General features: G+C 53.0%; 1 protein-coding gene across 2 annotated transcripts; it reads left to right on the forward strand.

Annotated features, from left to right (window-relative positions):
* Window positions 1-6458: 6458 nt before the first annotated feature.
* Window positions 6459-13861, forward strand: LOC115617168 (SUN domain-containing protein 2-like). 2 transcript variants are annotated; one of them, XM_030507386.1, is made up of 11 exons: window positions 6459-7318; window positions 7564-7648; window positions 8352-8419; window positions 9011-9072; window positions 9270-9310; window positions 10133-10229; window positions 10791-10875; window positions 11415-11527; window positions 12082-12250; window positions 12602-12691; window positions 13496-13861. In XM_030507386.1, coding segments are annotated over exons 2-11 (1074 nt in total). In that variant the 5' UTR covers window positions 6459-7318; window positions 7564-7646; the 3' UTR covers window positions 13843-13861. The 2 variants fall into 2 exon arrangements, with proteins under 2 accessions (XP_030363246.1, XP_030363245.1); XM_030507385.1 differs by having other exon boundaries at window positions 6459-7648.
* Window positions 13862-20555: the final 6694 nt, after the last annotated feature.

Genomic DNA, 20555 nt, shown 5'->3' on the forward strand with positions numbered 1-20555 from the left:
CATCTCATCGACCAGAGGCTGGGAGAAAGGGAGTGTTAGGGCCACCCTGGGGAGCCCTGGAGTGTACTGGGAGGGGAAAGCAATGGGGACCATGGGGAAGAGGACCTCCAGGGAAAAAACTGTAGTTCACGGGTTTGCATGGTGTGGCAATGGGATGCACTGGGGCACACTGAGGAGCCCTGGCCAAGAGAGGAAGGGGCCTGCAGAACTCATGGTGCTGACCAGAGATTCCTTCTCCTGAATGTCATTCACCTGCGACAGGAGGGTGACCATGAGAGACCTTGAAGGTCACAAGGATGTTCCCAAGGGCCATCAGGGAGCAGAGGGGACAGATTCCCCCTTTGCTTCCCCATGCTGGCTGACGCCAAGTCCAACCTCTCTCAGCTACTCGTGGTCACAGGAACATCTCCACTTGCTGGGAGATCAGCATCTGCCATGTCCTAGGGAAGAAGATCCACAAAGCAGTTGTGATGGGACCTGAGAGGTGGGGAGGATCAGAGACGTTTTTCCTCATCCCTCCCCAAGCTTCCCCCTCGTACACCCCCAGCCTCGTTACTTTCCAGGTTTGTCTGGGATGTCTACCCATGCAAAGACAACTTGGGTGGAGATGGAGGCATAGGACACTGCAGGGAATTTGGGTACCCAAGGAGAGGAGATTGGGAAGTGTCAAGGGAGAGGATTTTGGGAAGTTCAACTGAGGTAATTGGTAGGCATTGAAGGAAAAGAACTGAAGCAGATTCAAATTAAGGGGCCTGGGAGGACTGCTCTTAGGGCGATTTGGGCTATGGACCAGACAAAATAATATGTGTAGATCTAGGAAGAACTAAAAGGTCATGGAGAGAGAGCAAGGAGGATTTCTTTACGGACACATAACCATGGACTTGGTGGAGGCCCCTCCATGAGTTTGGGATGTGCCTGCCCAAGCATGGGACAGATGTGACCATTCACTGTGAACCCGGGCTCCAGGAACAGAAAGACTTATGGCAGGAAGGAGAGGTTCTAATGGGATTGGGTAGCCCCTTGCTTGGGACAGGGAGAGGCAAAGTCAAGAGGTTTGATCCCCAGCACTGCAGCTTTCTTCTGCAAGATTGATGGTATCAGCTTGCTGAGAAATCCTACCCCAGTCTCCCCAGAGCTCCCTGGAGGTGTCTGGAGGGCATTTCCAGGCTCTCTGGGGTACCATTACCCCAGACTGGCACCTGAGGGGCCATCTGGGCACTTACCACATGGTCCAAGTTCAACAATCAAAGAGGTATGAGTAACTGGAGAGAGAGAAGAGGGCAATGGGATGAGAGTTAGGGACCTAGGAGTCCAGACACAGATCCACACCTTATGCTGGGACCCAGATGTCCATGAGTGCAAAGAACCCTCATAGTCACTGGGACCTCCTGCAACCCAGACCAACCCCCAGCCTTAATCATTAATAATGGTTAATAATTTGGGCTCACCTGTGCATCTGATTTGGTGCACCAGATGATGAGGAGCAGGGCCAAGTTGAGCACTGTGACCTTCATCTTCCTCCTTTGTTTTACTATGTTTATTAATTGGTTGTGAAGGTGTTAGTGATCAGTCGATTCACGCCTTACCTGAACATTTGAAGGTTACATGAACCCTGTGTAAAACCACATTTGGGTGCCCCAGTTTGGCTGGAACACCTTATGTACATGAATATTTATTGTTGTAATTCTGTACTTTGTGTGCTGACCTCTTGCTTCAGTCAGTGTGAGTTTTTGTGACACCCTCCACCACCATCATCGTCAGCCCAAGTCAGTGCTGTCACTGAGCAAGATATGGCCATTCTGAGGTGACACAATGAATTGTCTGCTTGTCCCCAAGCAGCCACTTGGAGCTAATTGCAGGAACAGAGCTCCCTTGGCTGTAGGAAGGATGTTTGTTCTCACAGCATCTCTGATAAGCCATGTTTGCCCAGGGCTCACAGGACAAAGAGCCTACCGAGGGAACTTGGAAAGAGCCTGATCCAGGTGGGCTGTGGTGGTTGAAGCAACTCACCAACACCCACAAATATCAGTGGGAGCACCACAAATGGACCAGCAATGATTTTATCATCAGCAAATTGACTCGAGTCTTTCTGCACCTTGGATCTTCTCTATGGGTGCCTTTGGGCAGTATCAGAGCATACAAGTGAAGTCCACTATGCAGGAGCTGATATGCCTCCTTCTACAGCTTCATGCCCAACTGGGACATCAACTACAAGGACCTGTAATTTAGTGGGCTGGAGGTTACTGATTACCACCTCAATCAACACCTCTAGGGACTGTGAGAGCCATGTGGGGGAGAATGGTCCTGAATGTGAGAAGAGTGAGAGGTGAGGAGCCACCAGATAGTGTCTAAATGACTTGGAGGGGGGAGAGATGTGGGGCTTCTAGCCTGGCTGGTGGTTACTTGTGGTGACTTCTGATTTTCAGCTGCCTCTAGAGAACAATAGGTAGGTGACAATGTCCATCAGGGCACAGAGGTTCTCTACCCCCAGGGTTCCAGTGACCCCACAGCTGCCAGCAACCCCTATTGCCACATTGCTGCCCCCAGTGTCATCCCATACACCCTGAGTGTGACCCCAGCATCACCTGAACTCCCCTGAACCCCAGTGCTCCCAGTTCTTCTCCCTCAGTCCACCCACCTGCCCCAGTGCCCTCCCACGCCACTGCCTGGTTCCCTTTGTCTGCCCCAGTGGTCCCAGTTCTGCTTCCTTTCTCTCCCACCCTCCCAGTGCCACTTCTTTGTTCCCCCCTCCTACCCCAGTGCTCCCAGTGCACTCTCTCATTCACCCAACCCACCCCTGTGCTCCCAGTTCTGCTCTCTCATTCACCCAGTCTGCACCAGTTCTCCTACTTCTGGTCTCTAATTCCCCTCATCCTCCCCAGTGCTGCACGGGGAAGGTGGAAATGGAAGGGCTCAGCCATCTGGGCTGGTGAAGGGGGACAGAGAGAGAAGGATTAGATGAGTTGTGCCTATTCACATACCCCTTACAATGCCCTAAAGGGCAACTCCTTTGGCTGCCATTTTGTTTCCCAGGTTTGTTGCTCTTTTGGAGGTGTTTTTCTCAGAAGGTGATGAGCAGCTGCAGTTGATCCTGGAGCTTCCTGGAATTTCTACGTTCCTGGTGACCGTCTGCAATGTGTTCAGAAGCACAGCCAATGCTATTTCCCAGGGAAAAGAGAGGGATTTCTCAATGCCTGTGCATTCCATGGCCCAGGTGGTAGCTCTATGTGGGATTGACAGCAACAGGAATGATGAGGGTTAACCTGTCTCTGCCATTTGGTCTGTGGCTTGCCCTCTGTAAGCCTGAGGGTAAGAGGAATAGGGAGGCTCAAAGCACAAGATGGATGCAGAATCATCCTAAAGGCCACATCCAGGCTGCAGAAAGCAGCTTCACTGCTCTGTGGGTTTGTGTGGGGTTTTGTTTTTAAAGCAAACAGTAGTGCTCTGCCTGGTCTTAGGGTCTTTTCCCAAACTTTTTACTATTGTAATATATTAGTTAAACATCACCATTCTGTAATTCCATTGTGTGGCAGACTTTTATATAAAAGCAACAGGAATGGCCAAGTAAAACTCATTTGACACTAAAAGGGAGATGTGCACTTGTTTTGCATCATGCCTGCAGGACTGGATTCCTGGTGTGAGATCTTCCTGCATTTACTCTGCTCAACTCTACTTAGTTTTCCAAGACAAGCTGATGTCTCTAATTCTGCCTCTTCTGTTGCACAGATGACTGGCTGTAACAGACCAACTACATCCAGGAAATGACTTTCTCGGTTGGTGGCTTTGTGAACATCAAAGTTCACAAACTCGGTGAGCCACCAGAGAAGTTACGAGGTGGCTTCTTTCATTCAAAGCTCAGTGGTGATGGTTTTTTTTGCAAGACTGCTTAGAAAATATCTAAAAAGTACTATTTAAAAATTCCAAACAAACAAAAAAGCCCCAAACCACAATTTGTAAGCCTTTGGAGACCACTGTGGGTTAATTAGTCTTCAACTCTTGGTGCTTTTGCACGATCTCAATGAATCAGAAATTACTATTAACACTCCCTACACCACAGTGTCTCTCCTGTGCCAGCCCACCCACTGAATCACTGACATTTGTGTTGATGAAAGAGGAAATAGATTTTGTGGCAACATTATGAAGAAGCTGGGGTATGGATTTCCCCTGTGATGGAGAGCACAATATGATTTAGCTGCTCTCTTCCATCCATTTCCAAGTGGAAATAATCAAGATTGTCCAAGTAAAGCAGCAAATTAATATCATGTCTCTCAAGGGGCTGGTCAGATAAAATTCTTACAAGATGTCAGTGCAACTGCTATGGAAAACTTGGCTGCTTATTTGCCAAAGGTCAAGAGGAAATTGGAGCTATTTTTATTCCAACTGTCCCTGTCTTCTCCTCTCTCCACAGATGTGTTAACAACTGATGCAGCTTTCTGTTAGTTTGGAAGCTGATCCATTCTTTGCAGTCCTGAAAGACGTGCAGGAGATGCACTACAGGACACACAGAGAAGTGCTGGAGCATGTCCAAAGAAGGACAACAGAGCAGGTGAAGGGTCCAGAGAACAAGTCCTATGAGGAATGGCTGAGGGAACAGGTGGTGGTGGTTAGTCTGCAGAAGAGAAGCCTCAGGGGGGACCTTCTCGCTCTCAACAACTACATGAAAGGAGGATGGAGAGAGCTGGGGGTCAGCCTCTTCTCCCAACTAACAAGGGACAGGACAAGAGAAAACTGCCTATTGAGTCCATGTCGTGGCTTGAGCCCAGCCGGTAACTCGGAACCACGCAGCCGCTCGCTCACTCCCCTCCTTCTTCCACCCCCTGCTCCCGGACGGATGGGGAGGAGAATCGAAAGAATGTAACTCCCATGGGTTGAGATAAGAGCAGTTCAGTAACTAAGGTATAATACAAAACCACTACTGCTACCACCAATGATAATAACAATAAGGGAAATAACAAGGGGAGAAGATACAATTGCTCACCACCTGCTGACCAATACCCAGCCCGACCCGAGCAGTGATCTGGGCCTTCCGGGTAACTCCCCCCAGTTTATATACTGGGCATGACGTGCTGTGGTATGGAATACCCCTTTGGCCAGTTTGGGTCAGGTGTCCTGCCTCTGCTTCCTCCCAGCTTCCCCCTCCTCCCTGGCAGAGCATGAGACTGAGAAAGTCCTTGGTCGGAGTAAACATTACTTAGCAACAACTAAAAACATCAGTGTTATCAGCGTTGTTCCCAGGCTGAAAGTTAAAAAACACAGCACTGCACCAGCTACTAAGAAGGAGAAAAATGACTGCTATAGCTGAACCCAGGACAGCCCAAAAGAGTGAGCAGGTGCCTGTGGCTTGATCAGCATCACCTGGAATGGGAAAAGAGAGGAAAACAAGGTGCCCATAGTGCCTTGTTCTCCAGAAGACTTGTCTGCAGTGCAGGCGTCTGGCATAACGAGTTGCTGTACGTGCATTTGCCCTTTGCTGTGTGTTGCTGTGTGCATGCCTGGGAACCTTTAGCTAAAGTCCCCCTGTCCCAGTGGCACGCTTGATGGAAACATCCTGTGTAATCAGGACATTGTTAATGGTCTGCTGCTGTTGCTGATTGACATTTCTCCCATTTTTGAGGAAGAAGCTAAAGGCAAGAGAGGCAGAGCTCTGGCCAGAGCACCTCAGGGTTCTTGAATAAAACACAAGGTGCTTCCGGATATCTATCTTCCTTGAAAGATAGAGGCTAGTTATACTGCCTTCTTGGGCATGTTTAGACCCACTTGTTCCCATTTCTTAGTACTCCTCGGGACACCACAAAGTATTCTTGTATCAATTACACCACTAACAGATTAAATTGATTATTATCTCAACACTTGCACCTGGTGAATCCATTTTTTCCAATCAACAAATTTGAAAAAGATACTTAAAGGTTCTGATTTTACTCTGGAACTTATCTTGTGCCCCCCCCCCATATACAATAACAACAGATTCCTAGTTGAAACTTGACAGACATTATAACCCACAATACACAATATTGTATTATATCAACCAACAGTATTCATAATTGGGGTCTCAAATCCCCCCTTTTTTCTTTTTTTTTTTTCTTTTCTTTTTTTTTCCTTTTTTCTCTCCTAGGGGTCTCAAACCCCTTTTGGCCAATTCATCCAATCCTAGGGGACTCGAACCGCCTACAGACGGTAAGCTTACCACAGGGACTTGAACTCTGTTCAGGGGACTCTAACCCCAGTTTCCATTAATCAGTTTTACTTCAAAATAATGCCTTTAAAACTTACTCACCCAGGGATCTTGTCCCAAGCCCCTAACAGTCTGTTGTTGCGGTTCTCCCCAAGAATCCCTTGGTGCCAGCTGGAGATTAGTTGATTCCAGATCTGCTGAGGCTCAGAGGTGAGGTCCCATATGGGTTGCCAAAACTGTCACCGAAAATCAGGAGAATAAGACTCCTTAACACCAATACAGCATTAAGAAGCAGGCATTATTTATTACAGCACCACATGCACGGGGCAATTGCTCCACCAAACATGCATGCCAATTCTTACAGGTTTCTTGCTTATAAGAATTCATCTCATACATATACATTATAATTACCAGGAATCTTATACATATTAAAATTTCTTCCCAGAACTAACTGACATAGGTTACTACCCACTACAGCGTGTGCGGTAACTCTCTCTGGTGGTCCTGGGGGTCGTTACTTCATCTCTCTTCTCTTCCTCAGGTTATTCACAGGTCACATGGAGGAAGATGAAGGCACATTACTTCATCTTTTTCTCGCTGTAGCAATTCTCCACATCATAATGCCAGATGTCCTTCTTGATTGCCTGTGCTAGCCCTGTTATCTATGAACCACATGTATACATTGTAACATGTTTCCATGGTATGAACGGGCTACTTTTAGCTGAGTTTGCAAACCTCAAGGCACTTAAACAATTGAGCACTGTAGGAGTGTTTTTACATGTATTAGCTGGGTCTGCTTCCAGTGGTGGAGACTGCTGCTGCTGCCACCAGCTTCTTCCTCTTCCTCCACTGCAGGCCTGTAAAGCAAAGGATGGGGAAAGAAGAGAGGGGACCCCTGGAACCAGCCCAGCTGTGCTGCCTTCTCTTGCTGCAGCTGGAACGTCTCTTGGGAGGCTTCCCAAGGCTGAGCTCTGGCAAGGGCCTTGGCCCTCAGAGCATGGGCACTGCAGGCAATCAGCATCTTTTTTTCCTCCCATAGGAGCCTTTTCACAGAGGTGGAGCTGGTGAAACGCTTTTCTCAGACCACTTCCAGCTCAGCCACTCGAGGGACAGCAAAGTGGCATGACAATGCCACAGCACTTGCAAGTAAGCTCAGCACTGGTTCTTGTTGCAAAGTCCTTGGGGGTGAACTCAGAGAGCTGCACCGTGCCAGCAGTCTGGCGAAATGTCACAAGTGGCTGGAGAAATGCAGGCTGCCCTGCACCCCAGAGATGTGGCACCTAGGACTCAGTGCTTGCCTCCCTACAGGGAGCCAAAACACTCTTGGCTGGGCATCCTAGAGAAGAGACCTCAAGAGAGAGACCTAACTGTTCTCTGGTTTCTTTGCCCAGGGACGGTCTTCAGCCTTGCTTGCCATCCGGCAGGTACCCTTGCATCCCTCTGGAGATGTCTGCTGAGCACGTGCGTCTTCACCATGTATGTACTACCTGTTTTTGCTGTTGGGCTTTTGGGGAGGCGGTAGCTTCATGCTGCAGGGGGCAGGGAGGGAGGGGGTGAGAATTGGGCTGTGCTGCTGGCTGTGCTTCCAGCAGTGGGGACTGCTGCTGCTGCTGCCAGCTTCTTCCTGTTCCTCCACTGCAGGCTACACTGCTTTACAGCAAAGATGAGGAAACGAGTATGTATGTACTACATGTTTCTGCGTTGGACAGGGGGAGAAAGGAGATGTCTGAGGGCCAGTGCAAGCAAAGGGGAGAGCAGGGGGTGTTCCCCAGCTTGCTGCCCATTCTCACAAGCACTGCTCGTGTTGTGGCCATTCTCAGGGAGAACCAAGAGCAAAGGCCCTGGGCACTCTCACTGCTACACATTTGCCAGAGGCCCAAATTTTGGCCATGGTAGGACAAACTGCCATGTAGCCAGATGCTGGGGTGCAGAGCTGAAAGTCTTGTTTTGCTCAACCTCTTTACTTTCTGGGAGTAATGGCTTCTGGAGCCCTTCCTTTGGGGAAGAGCTGCTGGCAGTTTTGAAAGGTGTGGACAGAAAGTGTTCCTCCTGGGCGCTGCTCTAGCAGCTGTCAGCAGCAGGCTTCTGAAACAGTGGCTTTCCTGCCTGGAAGTGGTAATCCAGCTGGTTTGCTCAAAACCTGGCTCATTGACAGACACAGGACTCCCTCCTTTTTCAGGCAAAAGATGGCCGTGCACAAGAAAAGGTGCTTGAAATTCATTGTCTTCTTGCTCCCAATGGTTCTTGGTGAGTGTCCATGAGCAAACATGTGAGAGTGACAGCCTGGTTGTGCTGGATGCCAGCTTTCCTTTTCAGCCTGTATGTGTGGAAACTCGCATGGCCCAAGTGCTTCCAGAGTACGTCCTTTACGAGGACTTGCTTTTCAGCTACCAGTAAGACTGGTAGTCTCCCAGCCATGCTGCTGCACTGGCCACAGGACCAAAGGGCTTGCTTAGTCTGCAAGCTCGGGAGAGAAGAGTGTATGTATTTCCAAGCCTGAACTGGGGGATTCCCAGAGGGGCCGTGCAGGGTGACCAGTGGAGAGGTACCTCTCCTGGCTGATGCAGCCTGGTCTTGGGGCTCATGGAAGCAGTAAGGGGAAACAGGGAATAGCTCTGGGGCACCAAGCACACCTGAAGATCATGGCTACAGAGTGCCATGAAGCCCGCGGTGATGACTTCCGGTCAGAGGCATGTCCTCTCTCTGCACTCCGTGTTCCCCACCTCCTCAGCTTACCTGCTGCCCCACCCACAATGCAACCAGGAGGAGACCACAGCACTGCCAGGGATCATTAGCAACCCTCGTCAAGTAACTGTCTCTTGGTGATGTGAATTGCAGCTGGTGTTTACTGTGGGACCTCACTGCCAGTGTGGACTACACAGGCAAAGGCACAGAGAGAGGTTGGTGACTCTTTGGGACAGGCAACTCCTGCAAGGGAGCATTGCTGACAATCGCTGGCTAAATCATGGGCTCTTCTGTGTCCACACAGGATGACCCAAAGAATCAGTAGCGTTTGCTGGGGCTTCCTAGGGAAGCCTCTTCTGGGAAGCCCCAGCAGCTCTGGTGGATGCTCTAATGGAGCGTTTTTCCCTTTCAGGATCTGACATGGGCATCTGCAGCAGAAACAAAGATGCTGAGGTAAAAGATGTTTCCTGGGCTGGAATTGGGTCTGTGCAGAAGCATCAGCCAACCTGTCATGGTTTAAGCTCAGCCGGTAACTCAGAACCATGCAGCCGCTCGCTCACTCCCCTACTTCTTCCTCCCCCTGCTCCCAGAGGGATGTGGAGGAGAATCAAAAGAATGTAACTCCCACAGGTTGAGATAAGAACAGTCCAATAACTAAGGTATAATACAAAACTACTGCTGCTACCACCAATAACGATAATGATAAGGGAAATAACAAGGGGGGAGAATGCAATTGCTCACCACCCGCCGACTGACACTCAGCCCGACCCGAGCAGTGGTCTGGGCCTTCTGGGTAACTCCGCTCAGTTTATATAGTGGGCATGATGTGCTGTGGTATGGAATACTCCTTTGGCTAGTTTGGGTCAGGTGTCCTGTCTCTGCTTCCTCCCGGCTTCCCCTCCTCCCTGGCAGAGCATGAGACTGAGAAAGTCCTTGGTCGGAGTAAACATTACTTATCAACAACTGAAAACATCGGTGTTATCAGCGTTGTTCCCAGGCTGAAAGTCAAAAACACAGCACTGCACCAGCTACTAAGAAGGAGAAAAAATGACTGCTGTAGCTGAACCCAGGACAACCTCGTGCTACCTGCACCTGTTTTCCTAACAGCCAGGGCTCCCGTACTTCCCTTTGGCCTTTGCCTTTCTCTCAGCCTGGGGAGGAAGGGAAGCATTCACTAAGCAGGGAAAGCCCCTGTGTCTCTGCTCCTTGCTGAGCTCAGATGCTCCCAAGGGAATGGGCTGCGCTCTGACAACATCTGCTTTCCTGTTCTTGCAGGAATTTGCACACCTTTTTGACAGAGCAAACCCAGAAGCTGCAGCTTCTGCTGGAGGAGGTGGCTCAGCTGGGGGCAGAGATCAGCAGTCTGAAGAAGGTAACCCTGCATTTTGAGGAAGGAGGCTTGGCTTCTGCCCAAGAAGCCCTGAGGAAGCACTCCTTGGGATTAGTGATGGGCTCAGCCTGCTGACTGCGCAAGCCAGCCTTTGCCAGGGGCTTGATGGGTGAGCTTTGATGCTGCCAAGGCCTTTCTCCGGGCCCAGGTTAACCGGTGCTTCAGGCAGTGGGGGGTCTTTTCCCAGGTTAACCAGTGCTTCAGGCAGTGGGGGTCTTTCAACATGCTTCCCTTGGCACGGGCACCTCTGGCTGCTCTGGCTGGGCCCTGAGCAGCAGTAAGGCCCAGGCCCAGTCCTGGGGCCAGCCATCGCAGACAGGGCCTGAGCATGGAGGTTGCGATCAAGGCGGTGGGGACCCCATGGCCATGGCCATGGCCATAGGTACTGTGCTTGTGGCTCACGTCAGCTGCAGTCTCTCAGCTCATTGGACAAGGCTTGCCTTGTGTTTCTGACACTGACCCTTTGCCTCTCTTGGTGCTGGTAGCCATGCTGAACTGCCTGCAGATGTGCTCATTTTCTGTGCTTGCTTGTGTCTTTCCCAGGAGAGACAGGAGATGAATCAGGCAGCGCTGGAGCTGGCTTCGGAAGTCTACGTCGGGAGATCTGACTGGGCCCTGAAAAGTTCTGGTATGGACACAGCAGCCCATTCTCCTTGCCATGCACTTGTCTGTAGCACTCCCCAGAGGAGGCTGTCCTCCAGGCGCTGCTCTCCAAAGTGGGGGAACTGAAAGCAGAGGACCTTCATGAGGTCCGAGAGCAAGGCTGTGGCAGTGGCTCTCTTGGATTCCCTCCCGGTCCCACCTCTGTGTGGGTGCCTCTGGCACTGCCCCACACACATCCAGGGCTGATGGAGGGGCTCCCTTCCTCAACAATGCATTTGGAAAGGGAATGGCTGCGTCATCCTATACTGCCCCCATAGCAAGCCCTCAGCTTTGGTCTGCTGTCATTCACCCGCACCCTCAGACCTTCTCCTTGTGGCGCTGAGAGGAGCAGACACCAGGCATATGGGTGCCGTTGTCCTGTGCAGCTAGGTACCCCCACCAGCATGGAGGTGAGGAGAGGACTGACAGACATGGAGCTGGCCAGCGGCATCAGAAATAGTGTCTGAGCACAGGGTCCTCCTAGTCTGTGACCTCTTGCAGTCACCTGCTCTCCCTTCCTTACAGGTGCCACCATTGACATGCAGAGAACTTCCAAGACGTATGACTGCAAAGAGAATTGGGTCTGCAGGGTTTTATGGTTCTTCCGCGCTCCCAACCCTCCTGATACAATTTTGCAGGTATTGTAGCAGAAATCATCAGTGCATGTTTCCTTCCTGTGAAGTTGGGGACTGACCTTAGGGGCTGTCCTCTCAGGCCAGTGGTTATGCTCAAGCCCACAGTGTTGGCCTGGTGCCTGAAACCAAAGCTCAAACTCAGGGCTGGACTTGCTAGAAAGCAGTGGTTCCCCTCAGGAGGGGAACAGAGCTCAACTGCTTGCATCTTGCCCACAGTCCTCTGTCACAGCTGGGTGAAAGACTTTCTCCCTGGTGACCACATTTCCACACTTACCCCTAACAGTACCTTTTTGAAGTGGGAGGCAGGAGGTCCTCTGCAGAGCACTGGGCAGAGAGGTGTATCTGTAAGGCCCTGACTAGGATGGCTTAGTAACAGGTATACTCCTCTTTCCATAATACTGAGAGGCTGCTGCTTCTGTCCATTTCCTCACACATGCCTCATTTCAAGCTGGAATAGACCCCACAGACACACCAGTGCCTGTGCTTCAAGCTACATGAGCAGCTGTGTTGGACTGAACATGGGCTCACATTTCATTACTCTCACATTCTGGTTGCAGCCGGATGTTTCCCCAGAAAACTGCTGGCCTTTACAAGGGCACCAGGGCCAGGTGGTCATCAGGTTGCCAGCACGAGTCCCATCTGACTGCTGTCAGTGTGCAGCACATCTACAAAGAAGTCTCTCCATCTGGGACCGTCATCAGCGCGCCCCGAGACATCACTGTGTTCGTAAGTCTCTGCTGGGTGCTTTTGGCTGGCATGTGGGCCCTGGAGGAAAGCTGTGACTGGGACTTGCTTGCTTTGTGCATTCTTGGAGGTTCATGTCCTGTTTTCTCCTAAGCCTAGCAGTGCCCTTGCAGGATACTTCAGGGGGTCTAGAGGTTCCATCCCTCTCAAGACTCATTCTGGTGAGAGCACCTCAGGGTTCTTGAGTAAAACACGAGGTGGAGACAGCACTTAACTACTGCTAGAGCCCCAGGAGAGGCTGGACACATAACAGGGCTGATCCAGCACATATGTTCCCTCTTTGCTGCGACGAGTCTGAGCTTCTCTCCTTCCTCCTTGTGCTTTGCCCTTGAGGGAGTGGATGCAGACAGAGAAGAGGAAACTCTCCTTGGGACGTTCATGTACAACGTGGCAAAAGAGGCCATTCAAACCTTCCCTCTAAAGGTACGGTCCATGCATGGGGGCAAGATGCCCAGGAGAAAACCAGGAGCGCCTGCAAGTCTGTGACAGGAAGAGCGTGAATGCTCTCTCCCGTGGCACAGGGGCCCGGGCTGCTGCGGAGGAGACCTGGTGGAGTTGGGAGGACTGAGTAGCATGCGGTGGTGGTAGCAGCAACAGGTTTGCAGGGGCAGGGTCATGCCTGTGTGAGCTTAAGTCCCGAGAGACCCCTGGTTGCAGCTGCTGCCTTCAGCAGAGCCAGCTGCACACGTGGCCGCTCCATCAAAGCAACATCTTTGCAGCAGGAGAAACAGGGATGCCTGGTGGGGAAATCTGCCAGGGCAGCACTGTCGCTCCACCCTGTGGCCTGCTGGCAGGCTGGACAGTGTCCTCTCCTCCCAGCACAGCACGCCTCTTTTCTCCTGGTGCCCTCACACCTGCCAGGAGGAAGGCAGGCAGAGCGGATAGTGGGAGCTTAGTGGGGATTCACACCAACTTGCCCCACGCACAGGAGGACACTCCCCGGCCTCTCTGTCAGCAAGAGCGAGCTGCAGAGGGAAAGGGGACAATGGGGAAGGGAGGCGCAGTCCCCAGCAGGCCAGGTTGCAGGGGGTGCCAGGTGCCTTCCCCCTTCCCGTGCCTCCAGTCTCTGCAGGAGCCCCGGTACCAGCGGTGAGCCTCAGATGCCTCCAGCCACTCCCACCCACTTCTGGAAGCTTGTGCCTGAGCAGGAACAGGGCTGGCAGGGGAAGAAACATCGATTGCACTGTCACGCTTAACGCCTCAGTTTCCCTGTTGCTCTCTTCACAGGACGCACACAGAGCCTTTTCACACATCAAACTTATTGTGAAGAGCAACTGGGGAAACAGAGCCTACACCTGCATTTATCGAGTGGCAGGTTCATGGGAAGATGGCAAAACCAGAAAGCCTCAACTGAGATCAGAGGAGAAAAGAACATAAACAAAAAAGAGGAAGAGGGGAGGAGGGATAAATGCTTTGTCAGATCGGAGTGGTGTAGAAGATCTGTCTCCAAAGTCCAGTGTGCAGGAAGGTCCATCGGGGGAGGGCAGGAGTGCCCACTGACATGGCTACAGGGCAGCCTGCAGGCAGGGGATGTGGGTCGACCAACAATCCTTGGGGCTGCCAGGGGCTTGTGAGCTCCCCCTTTTAATTTCCCAGTAGTGGGCTGGAGGAGCATCAGATTCCCACTGCACCATCAGAGGGGTGTGTGTGATGGCTGCCTTCTCCCGGGGATGGTTTCAGGGTTGTGCAGCCAGGTGTGCAGCCAGGGCTGTCCTTCCAAGCAGGGTCCCTGCACCCCAGGGGCTGTGTGTCAGAACAATCTGGGTGAAGTCATCTTCCTGCTGAAAAGAGCCAGCACAGGGCAGCTGAGACCAAGGCTGATGGACAGATGAGATCTTCTGAAAAGCTCTTTGATATCATGTGTGAATTTCATCTGACACCACCCCCCCACCATGTTCCTATATCCCTACTGCTGGAGGCAGGACTGGCTCTGCCAGAGCCCCCAGCAGAGCCCTCTCCTCCCAGTGACACCCTCAGCCTGCACCAACCAGAGCTCATGGAAGGGGCCTGCCGAAAGTCTTCCTAAAACCAGAGAAGAGGCAGTTTCAGGGGGTTTCTGTGAGAAATGCATTAGGTTTTGCTCAGAGAATTCTCCCCTAAATCGTCACTGTCTTTTCCCTCTTGGGAAGCCCCCCGTAACAAGATGAAGCAAATGGTCAGTGGCAGCTCTATCACCCAGTCGCTCCTCCTGGCATTTGCAGACACGTGGGAGCTGCAGCTCCTGAGCTTCTGGCTCTTCCTCGGGCATCTACCTGGCGTGCGCTCCTGGACAATGGACTCATCATCACCACCACAGCCTGCAACCAACGCCTTCACACCCCCATGTACTTCTTCCTCCTCAGCCTCCGCCTGCTGGAGCTGGGCTCCATGTCCACCACTGTCACTAAAGCGATTGCCAATTTCCCTCTGGAACACCCAGGGGCCATTTCCTTCCTGGGATGCACTGCCCAGGTCTTTTTTCTTTCTCTCCTCAATCACAGCCAAGTTTTATCTTCTCACCGTCATGTCCTACAACCGCTACGTGTCCATCTGCCACCCCTGCTCGACGGGATCCCCTGGGCAGCAGAGCTTGTGTCCACATGGCAGCAGCTGCCTGGGCCAGAGGGTTTCCCAGTTCTCTGCTGCACACTGCGGACGTTGTCACTCCCCTCTGCCAAGGCAATGCCCAGGGGACCAAAGCCGGGTGAGAAGAGTGGAATCCTGTCCCCTCTCTGCCTGTCCTGGGACAGTTCTGCCCACTGTCCAGAAGCTTCTGGGAGAGGCTTGGAGCCCTTCCCTGAGGCTGTGTATGAGGAGATCAGTTTACAGCTCAGCACGGGAGAAGCAGGCAAGGTTCAGTTGCCCACATTCAGTGGGTCCCCTCCATGGGGCACATCTGCCAGGCTTTTTTCCCTCACTCCCCCACCCATGGCTGACCCCCTGTGCTGGGGTCTGTGTGAGGAGAGCAAGCAAGGTCCTGGGCCCAAGACAGGAGCTTCCTCTCACCAGTTCTTCCTGTCCAAGCCAGGGACAGCCCCTCTCTCTGGTGCTCCTGCATGCTGCGTGATACCTGAGGGTTGAGGGAAGGTGCTGTCCCAGGGCAGCTCTGGGAGCCCCTTTGAGACAGGGTTTGTCCCAGGGGAGCATGGTGAGTTCCTGAGCCCTCCTCCCACTCGGCCTTGGCTCTCTGGATCCCCCCAGCACTGAACACAAGCTTGGTCAGCAGAGCACATCCCGTAACATCTCCAGGCTCCTATTCAAAGAGGTCCCTGCCTTCTAAGATTCGATGATTCTTTCAGGCTGGAACTTGTGATTCTCTCTCCTTAACTGTTGGTGTTTTGGGGGACTTGTCTGTGGTATTTAACCCATGGCAATGGTCATGCAGAGCATCTGTGTTTCTGGCTACACCCTTCAGAGAAGCTAGACACGTGCACTGCCAAAGGGGAGTGCTTAGATGGGCTGTGTCCTTGGAGGCAAGCCTGTTCCTGCGGGGGACACAGCCCTGGGAGAGAGTGTGTAGGGAAGGGCTGGGCTGCGTTCACAAGGCAGTGTTTATCTCCAGTCAAGTGACACGATGCTGTCAGAGCTCTGTGCCTTGCTTGTTCCTCTCCCTTTGCCCTCACCTTGCAGGGTTTTGGCTGAGGCACAGCCATGGAATGGAGAGAGCTGATCATCCTCAGCCACGCACACCCCCCTCTCCCGTGGCTGAAGGGAAGAGACCAGCTTTTGGGGAGTGTTTTTCATTAGACTCATATTGGAGGTAGTAGAGGAGCCGTGTAGAGGGAATGTCGGAGTCCAAAAGAGGGAGCAGGTGCCTGTGGCTTAATCAGCGTCACCTGGAAGGGGAAAAGAGAGGAAAACAAGGTGCCCATAGTGCCTCGTTCTCCAGAAGACTTGTCTGCAGTGCAGGCGTCTGGCATAACGAGTTGCTGTACGTGCATTTGACGTTTGCTGTGTGTTGCTGTGTGCATGCCTGGGAACCTTTAGCTAAAGTCCCCCTGTCCCAGTGGCACGCTTGATGGAAACATCCTGTGTAATCAGGACATTGTTAATGGTCTGCTGCTGTCACTGATTGACATTTCTCCCCTTTTTGAGGAGGAAGGTAAAGGCAAGAGAGACAGAGCTAAGGGGCAGGTAAAATACGTCCCTCAAGGGGTTTTAGAAGGCCTCCCAAAGGAAAGATCTTGTCTCTGATGCAAACTGGAGTGACATCAGAGACATCATGTGGCAGGGCAAGCTCATGGCTGGAGCTGAGCTGGCACTGGAATTGGTTCTAAGTCCTGAGCCCTCCTAGCTCCAGCCAGACATTGCTGGGTGCCCCTGCTCTGCCAGCTGATCCCCAGTGCGTGAGAAACGTCTGATCCAGGGTCTGCTTATGCCTTCTAAACAGCTTGTGATGTGTGAGCGCACGTCAGCATTGAATAGCTGAGCTAGTGAAAGGCAAAGATGTGTTCTTTGGCCTCCCTCCGCTCAGCTTTGGGCCAAGGCAGGGGAGCAGGCCTGCTGTCCTGTGGCTGCCCACTCCGGTAAGGTGGTCGTGTGTTCTCAGAAGCCCCGTCAGAAGGTGGAGATTCTCAAGGGCTGGTAGTTGCAAAGCAGAGGAGGAGGGGTGGGGCAGGCTGCCTTACCTTTCCTGGGCAGTAGTGCTGGTTTTGGCTGGGATAGAGTTAATTCTCTTCCCTGTGGCTGGTGCAGTGCTGTGTTTTGGCTTTAGTCTGAGAACAATGCTGTAACACACCGATGGTTTAGTTGTTCCTCAGTAGCACTTGCCCTGATCAAGGACTTTTCAGTCTCTCATGCTCTGCCAGTGAGGAGGGGCACAAGAAGCCAGGAGGAAGCAGAGACAGGACACCTGACCTGAACTAGACACAGAGGTATTCCATACCACAGCACGTCATGCCCAGTATAGAAGCTGGGGGGGTTGGACAGAAAGGGCCAATCACTGCTGGGTCAGGCTGGGTATTGGTCAGTGGGTGCTGAGCAATTGTATTGGGCAACACTTGTGTTTTCTGGATTTTCATTCTCTTTTTCTGTTGCTCCCTATTATTATCATTACTGTTATTATTAGTATTATTTATATTATCACTGTATTTTACTCAATTTCAATTATTTAACTGTTCTTATCTCCACCACAGGTTTTACGCTCTTCCGATTCTCCTCCCCATCGCACGCGGGGGCTGAGCGAGCGGCTGCCTGGTGCTGAGTTACCAGCTGGGTTTAAACCAGGACAGAGGGACACTCCAGTTTGCCCTCGTCTGCCCTTATCTGGGGCACATGGTGTGTGGGAAGGGAATCTCCTTTACAGAGACACCCCAGGCGCCCACGCTCCCTCAGCCACTCTGCTCATTGTGGTGGTGCAGGCCAGAGAGGATCCAGGCATGCGGGCGCTGGCAGAGGAGGGGGGACACAGACACAGACACACAGACACACAGAGTGCAGCTCTGCTAAAGGGATTTAATGGATCATGAGAGGGAAATGGCCCAGGGCTCCCAGGGATCAGGCGGGGTCCTCCAGGATGACTATCTCCTCATGCCGCTGGAGGAGGGACACGATAAGGGTGTCACCACCACTTCTGGTCCTGAAAGACAGAGATCAAAATGAGACACCACACCCCCCCCGCGGCAGTGTCCTCTGGGACATGAGAGGGGCCTTGTCCCCACTGTCTGTCTCTGCAGAGACCTGGGGAAGGAGAAGGGAATTGGAGACCCCAATATGCTGGGATGGGGCTTGGCTCTTGTGAGATCCATATGGCACCCAGAGTCCCTTACCCCAGGATGCCTTGAAAGCTCCCAGAGCCCTGCCCAGCCCTCACGGTGATCCTGGGGGTCTGTATGGCACCAGGGCCCTTGCCTGGCCTGCACGGTGATCCTCTGGGCCTGCCGAGCCCCACTGAGTGCAAGGAAAGGCAGCTCTGTCCAGCTTGCCCTGGGACATGGATCATGGACAGTCCCCTTTGTTTCCCTCTCCCATACCCAAGCTCTGGCCACCCCTGAGGGCTCGGGGATTTCCTGGCTCTCAGAATCCCTTGTGGGGCCGGAAATGCCATGATGCCGCTCACCTAGGCATGAAGACCTACAGCCAGGCGTTTCTGGCGGACAAGCTCCAGCACCTGGAGAGGAACCTGAGGAGAAAGGGAGGGTTAGGGACATGCTTGGGTGCACTGGGGTGTACTAGGAGGCAGGGAAAAGCAGTGAGCAATGGGGTCCTTGGAGAAGGTGCTTTCAGGGAGAAGTGGGGTACATGAATTTGCATGGCGGTACACAGAAAGCAATGGGGGTCCTGGGGAAGGGGCCCACCTGGGTGCATGGCCGTGCACTGGGGTATCCTGGAGTGCTCTGGGTTGTAATGGGATGGATGGGAATGCAAGGGGGACCCTGGGGAAGGGGGCCTCCCTGGGAAAAACACTGGGGTGTGGGATGCTCTCGAGGGTTGTAGTGGGGTGCACTGGGGTGCGCTGGGACACACTGGGATGTCCTGGAGTGTTGTGGCCATGAGAGGGGAGCATCTGGGGACAGTAGAACTCATGATACCTACCTCAGGCTTCTTTCCTTCCTCTATTTTGAGTTCCCCCTGTAGAGAGACCACGAAACCTCACTGGTCACTGGGATGTCCCAGTACCAGCAAGGGACCAGCAAGGGACGGGAGGAGCAAACTGCCCTCCAGTTCCCCAGACTGGATGCCCTCCAAGCCCACCCCAGTACTTACGTCCAGGCTATAATCTCCGCTTTCTTCTAAGACTGCCTGGGAAAGAGAGCAAAGAGCTTGTCTGGATTGGACCTTGGTGGGGCTGTGTGTGAGGCACAGGTGTCCCCAGCCTCCCCAGGCCCATGGCTTCCCCCTGGTCTGAGCAGGAAGATCTCTTCTGCTCCCCCAGCCCCATTGCTCCAAGTTTCACCTGGGAAACCTGTTCATGCAGTGACCAGGGGTGGGGACGGAGGTAAGGACAGCCTGGGGAATTAGGGGTCTCCAAAGGGGATGGGGTGACTGGGACCCAAAGATAGGGCACTGGCGTAAAATTAACTGGACTGGTGGCATTGAAGGGACAGGACTGCATGGGATGTTAATGCGGGGTATAGGAATTCAAGTGGAGGGGATACGGGGACTTCAAGCATGGTGGATGGTAGGGGCAGAAGGACGAGGACTGCAGAGGACCAAAGTGAGGGGATTGGGAGAGTGTTTGGGAGTTGGGGTTCAAGGAAGGGGTTTTGGGGACACTACCGCAGTGGACAAGATGAAAGGCAAGGGCTGAGTGGGGAAATGTCCCGGAAGGCACTGGGAACGATCAAAGGGAGGGCATTTGGGGACCCTAGGTAGGACACAGAGGAGATCCCAGGGAGGAGATGTCTGAGGGGACCAAAAGGATGGGATGAGGGGGCCCAAAAAGGAGGGGTGTGAGGGCATCGAGACAAGAAGCTGGTGGGGGCCCTCCTAGGCAGGAGATAGGTCCGGCCATTCAGTGGAGAAGCTGGGCTCTGGGTATCGGGAGCTATACTGCGGGGAAGCGTGGGAACAGGCAGAACTGTGGAAGGCAGAAAGCTGCATTGCCTGGGGCTGGAGGTGCAGGGAGGCCTGGAGGGGCCCCTTGCTTGGGAAAGGGAGAAGCCGACTCAAGGGGTTTCATGCCCACCACTATGATTTCATTCTGCAGGAGAGCTGATGTCTTGCAGCCAACACCTGTTCCCAGCCGTGAGCCCCTCCACGGGGCATTGGGGACTCACCTTAGCATCTGCTGGGGTGCACAGCAGGATGGTGAAGAGCAGGGCCATGCTGAGCACTGCGACCTTCATGTTTCTCTGCGGTGTGGTGAGTCCTGGGTGAAGCTGGAGAAGGTGAGAGGCAGATTTATCCCTCCCAGGACTCCTCCTTGCCCTCCCCAAGAGCCCCCAGGGCAAAGCCAGACTTGGCAGAGACACCAGCCCTGGCAACAAGCCTGGCCTCGGCACAGAGTCACCCCCACCTCCAGCATGGCTTCAGCCACCTTTCCCGGCATCCGGCCAGCTTCCTGCACGGGGCAGCTGGACATGCAAGGGCCCAGGCATCTGGGGGTGGTGAAGGGCAACAGACAAAGGACCCCTGACAGCCAGACATCCTTTGGTGACTGCCCACTGCTCCAACACAAAACCATCCCCCAACAGCCCCCCAAAGCCAGATCCCCCCATCTCCCAGTGCCCCTCACCTCCCAGCACTGCCATCTCCCAGTACCGCCTGCCTCCCCGGACTGTCTTTCGCCCCAGGACTCCCCCAGGGATGATGCCAGCCTCAGACCAGGGGTCTCTGAGGCAGAACTGTCCCTGCCCCCTCTCCATCC

Source organism: Strigops habroptila, chromosome 15 (genome assembly GCF_004027225.2).
Source record: "Strigops habroptila isolate Jane chromosome 15, bStrHab1.2.pri, whole genome shotgun sequence".
Lineage (NCBI taxonomy): Eukaryota > Metazoa > Chordata > Aves > Psittaciformes > Psittacidae > Strigops > Strigops habroptila.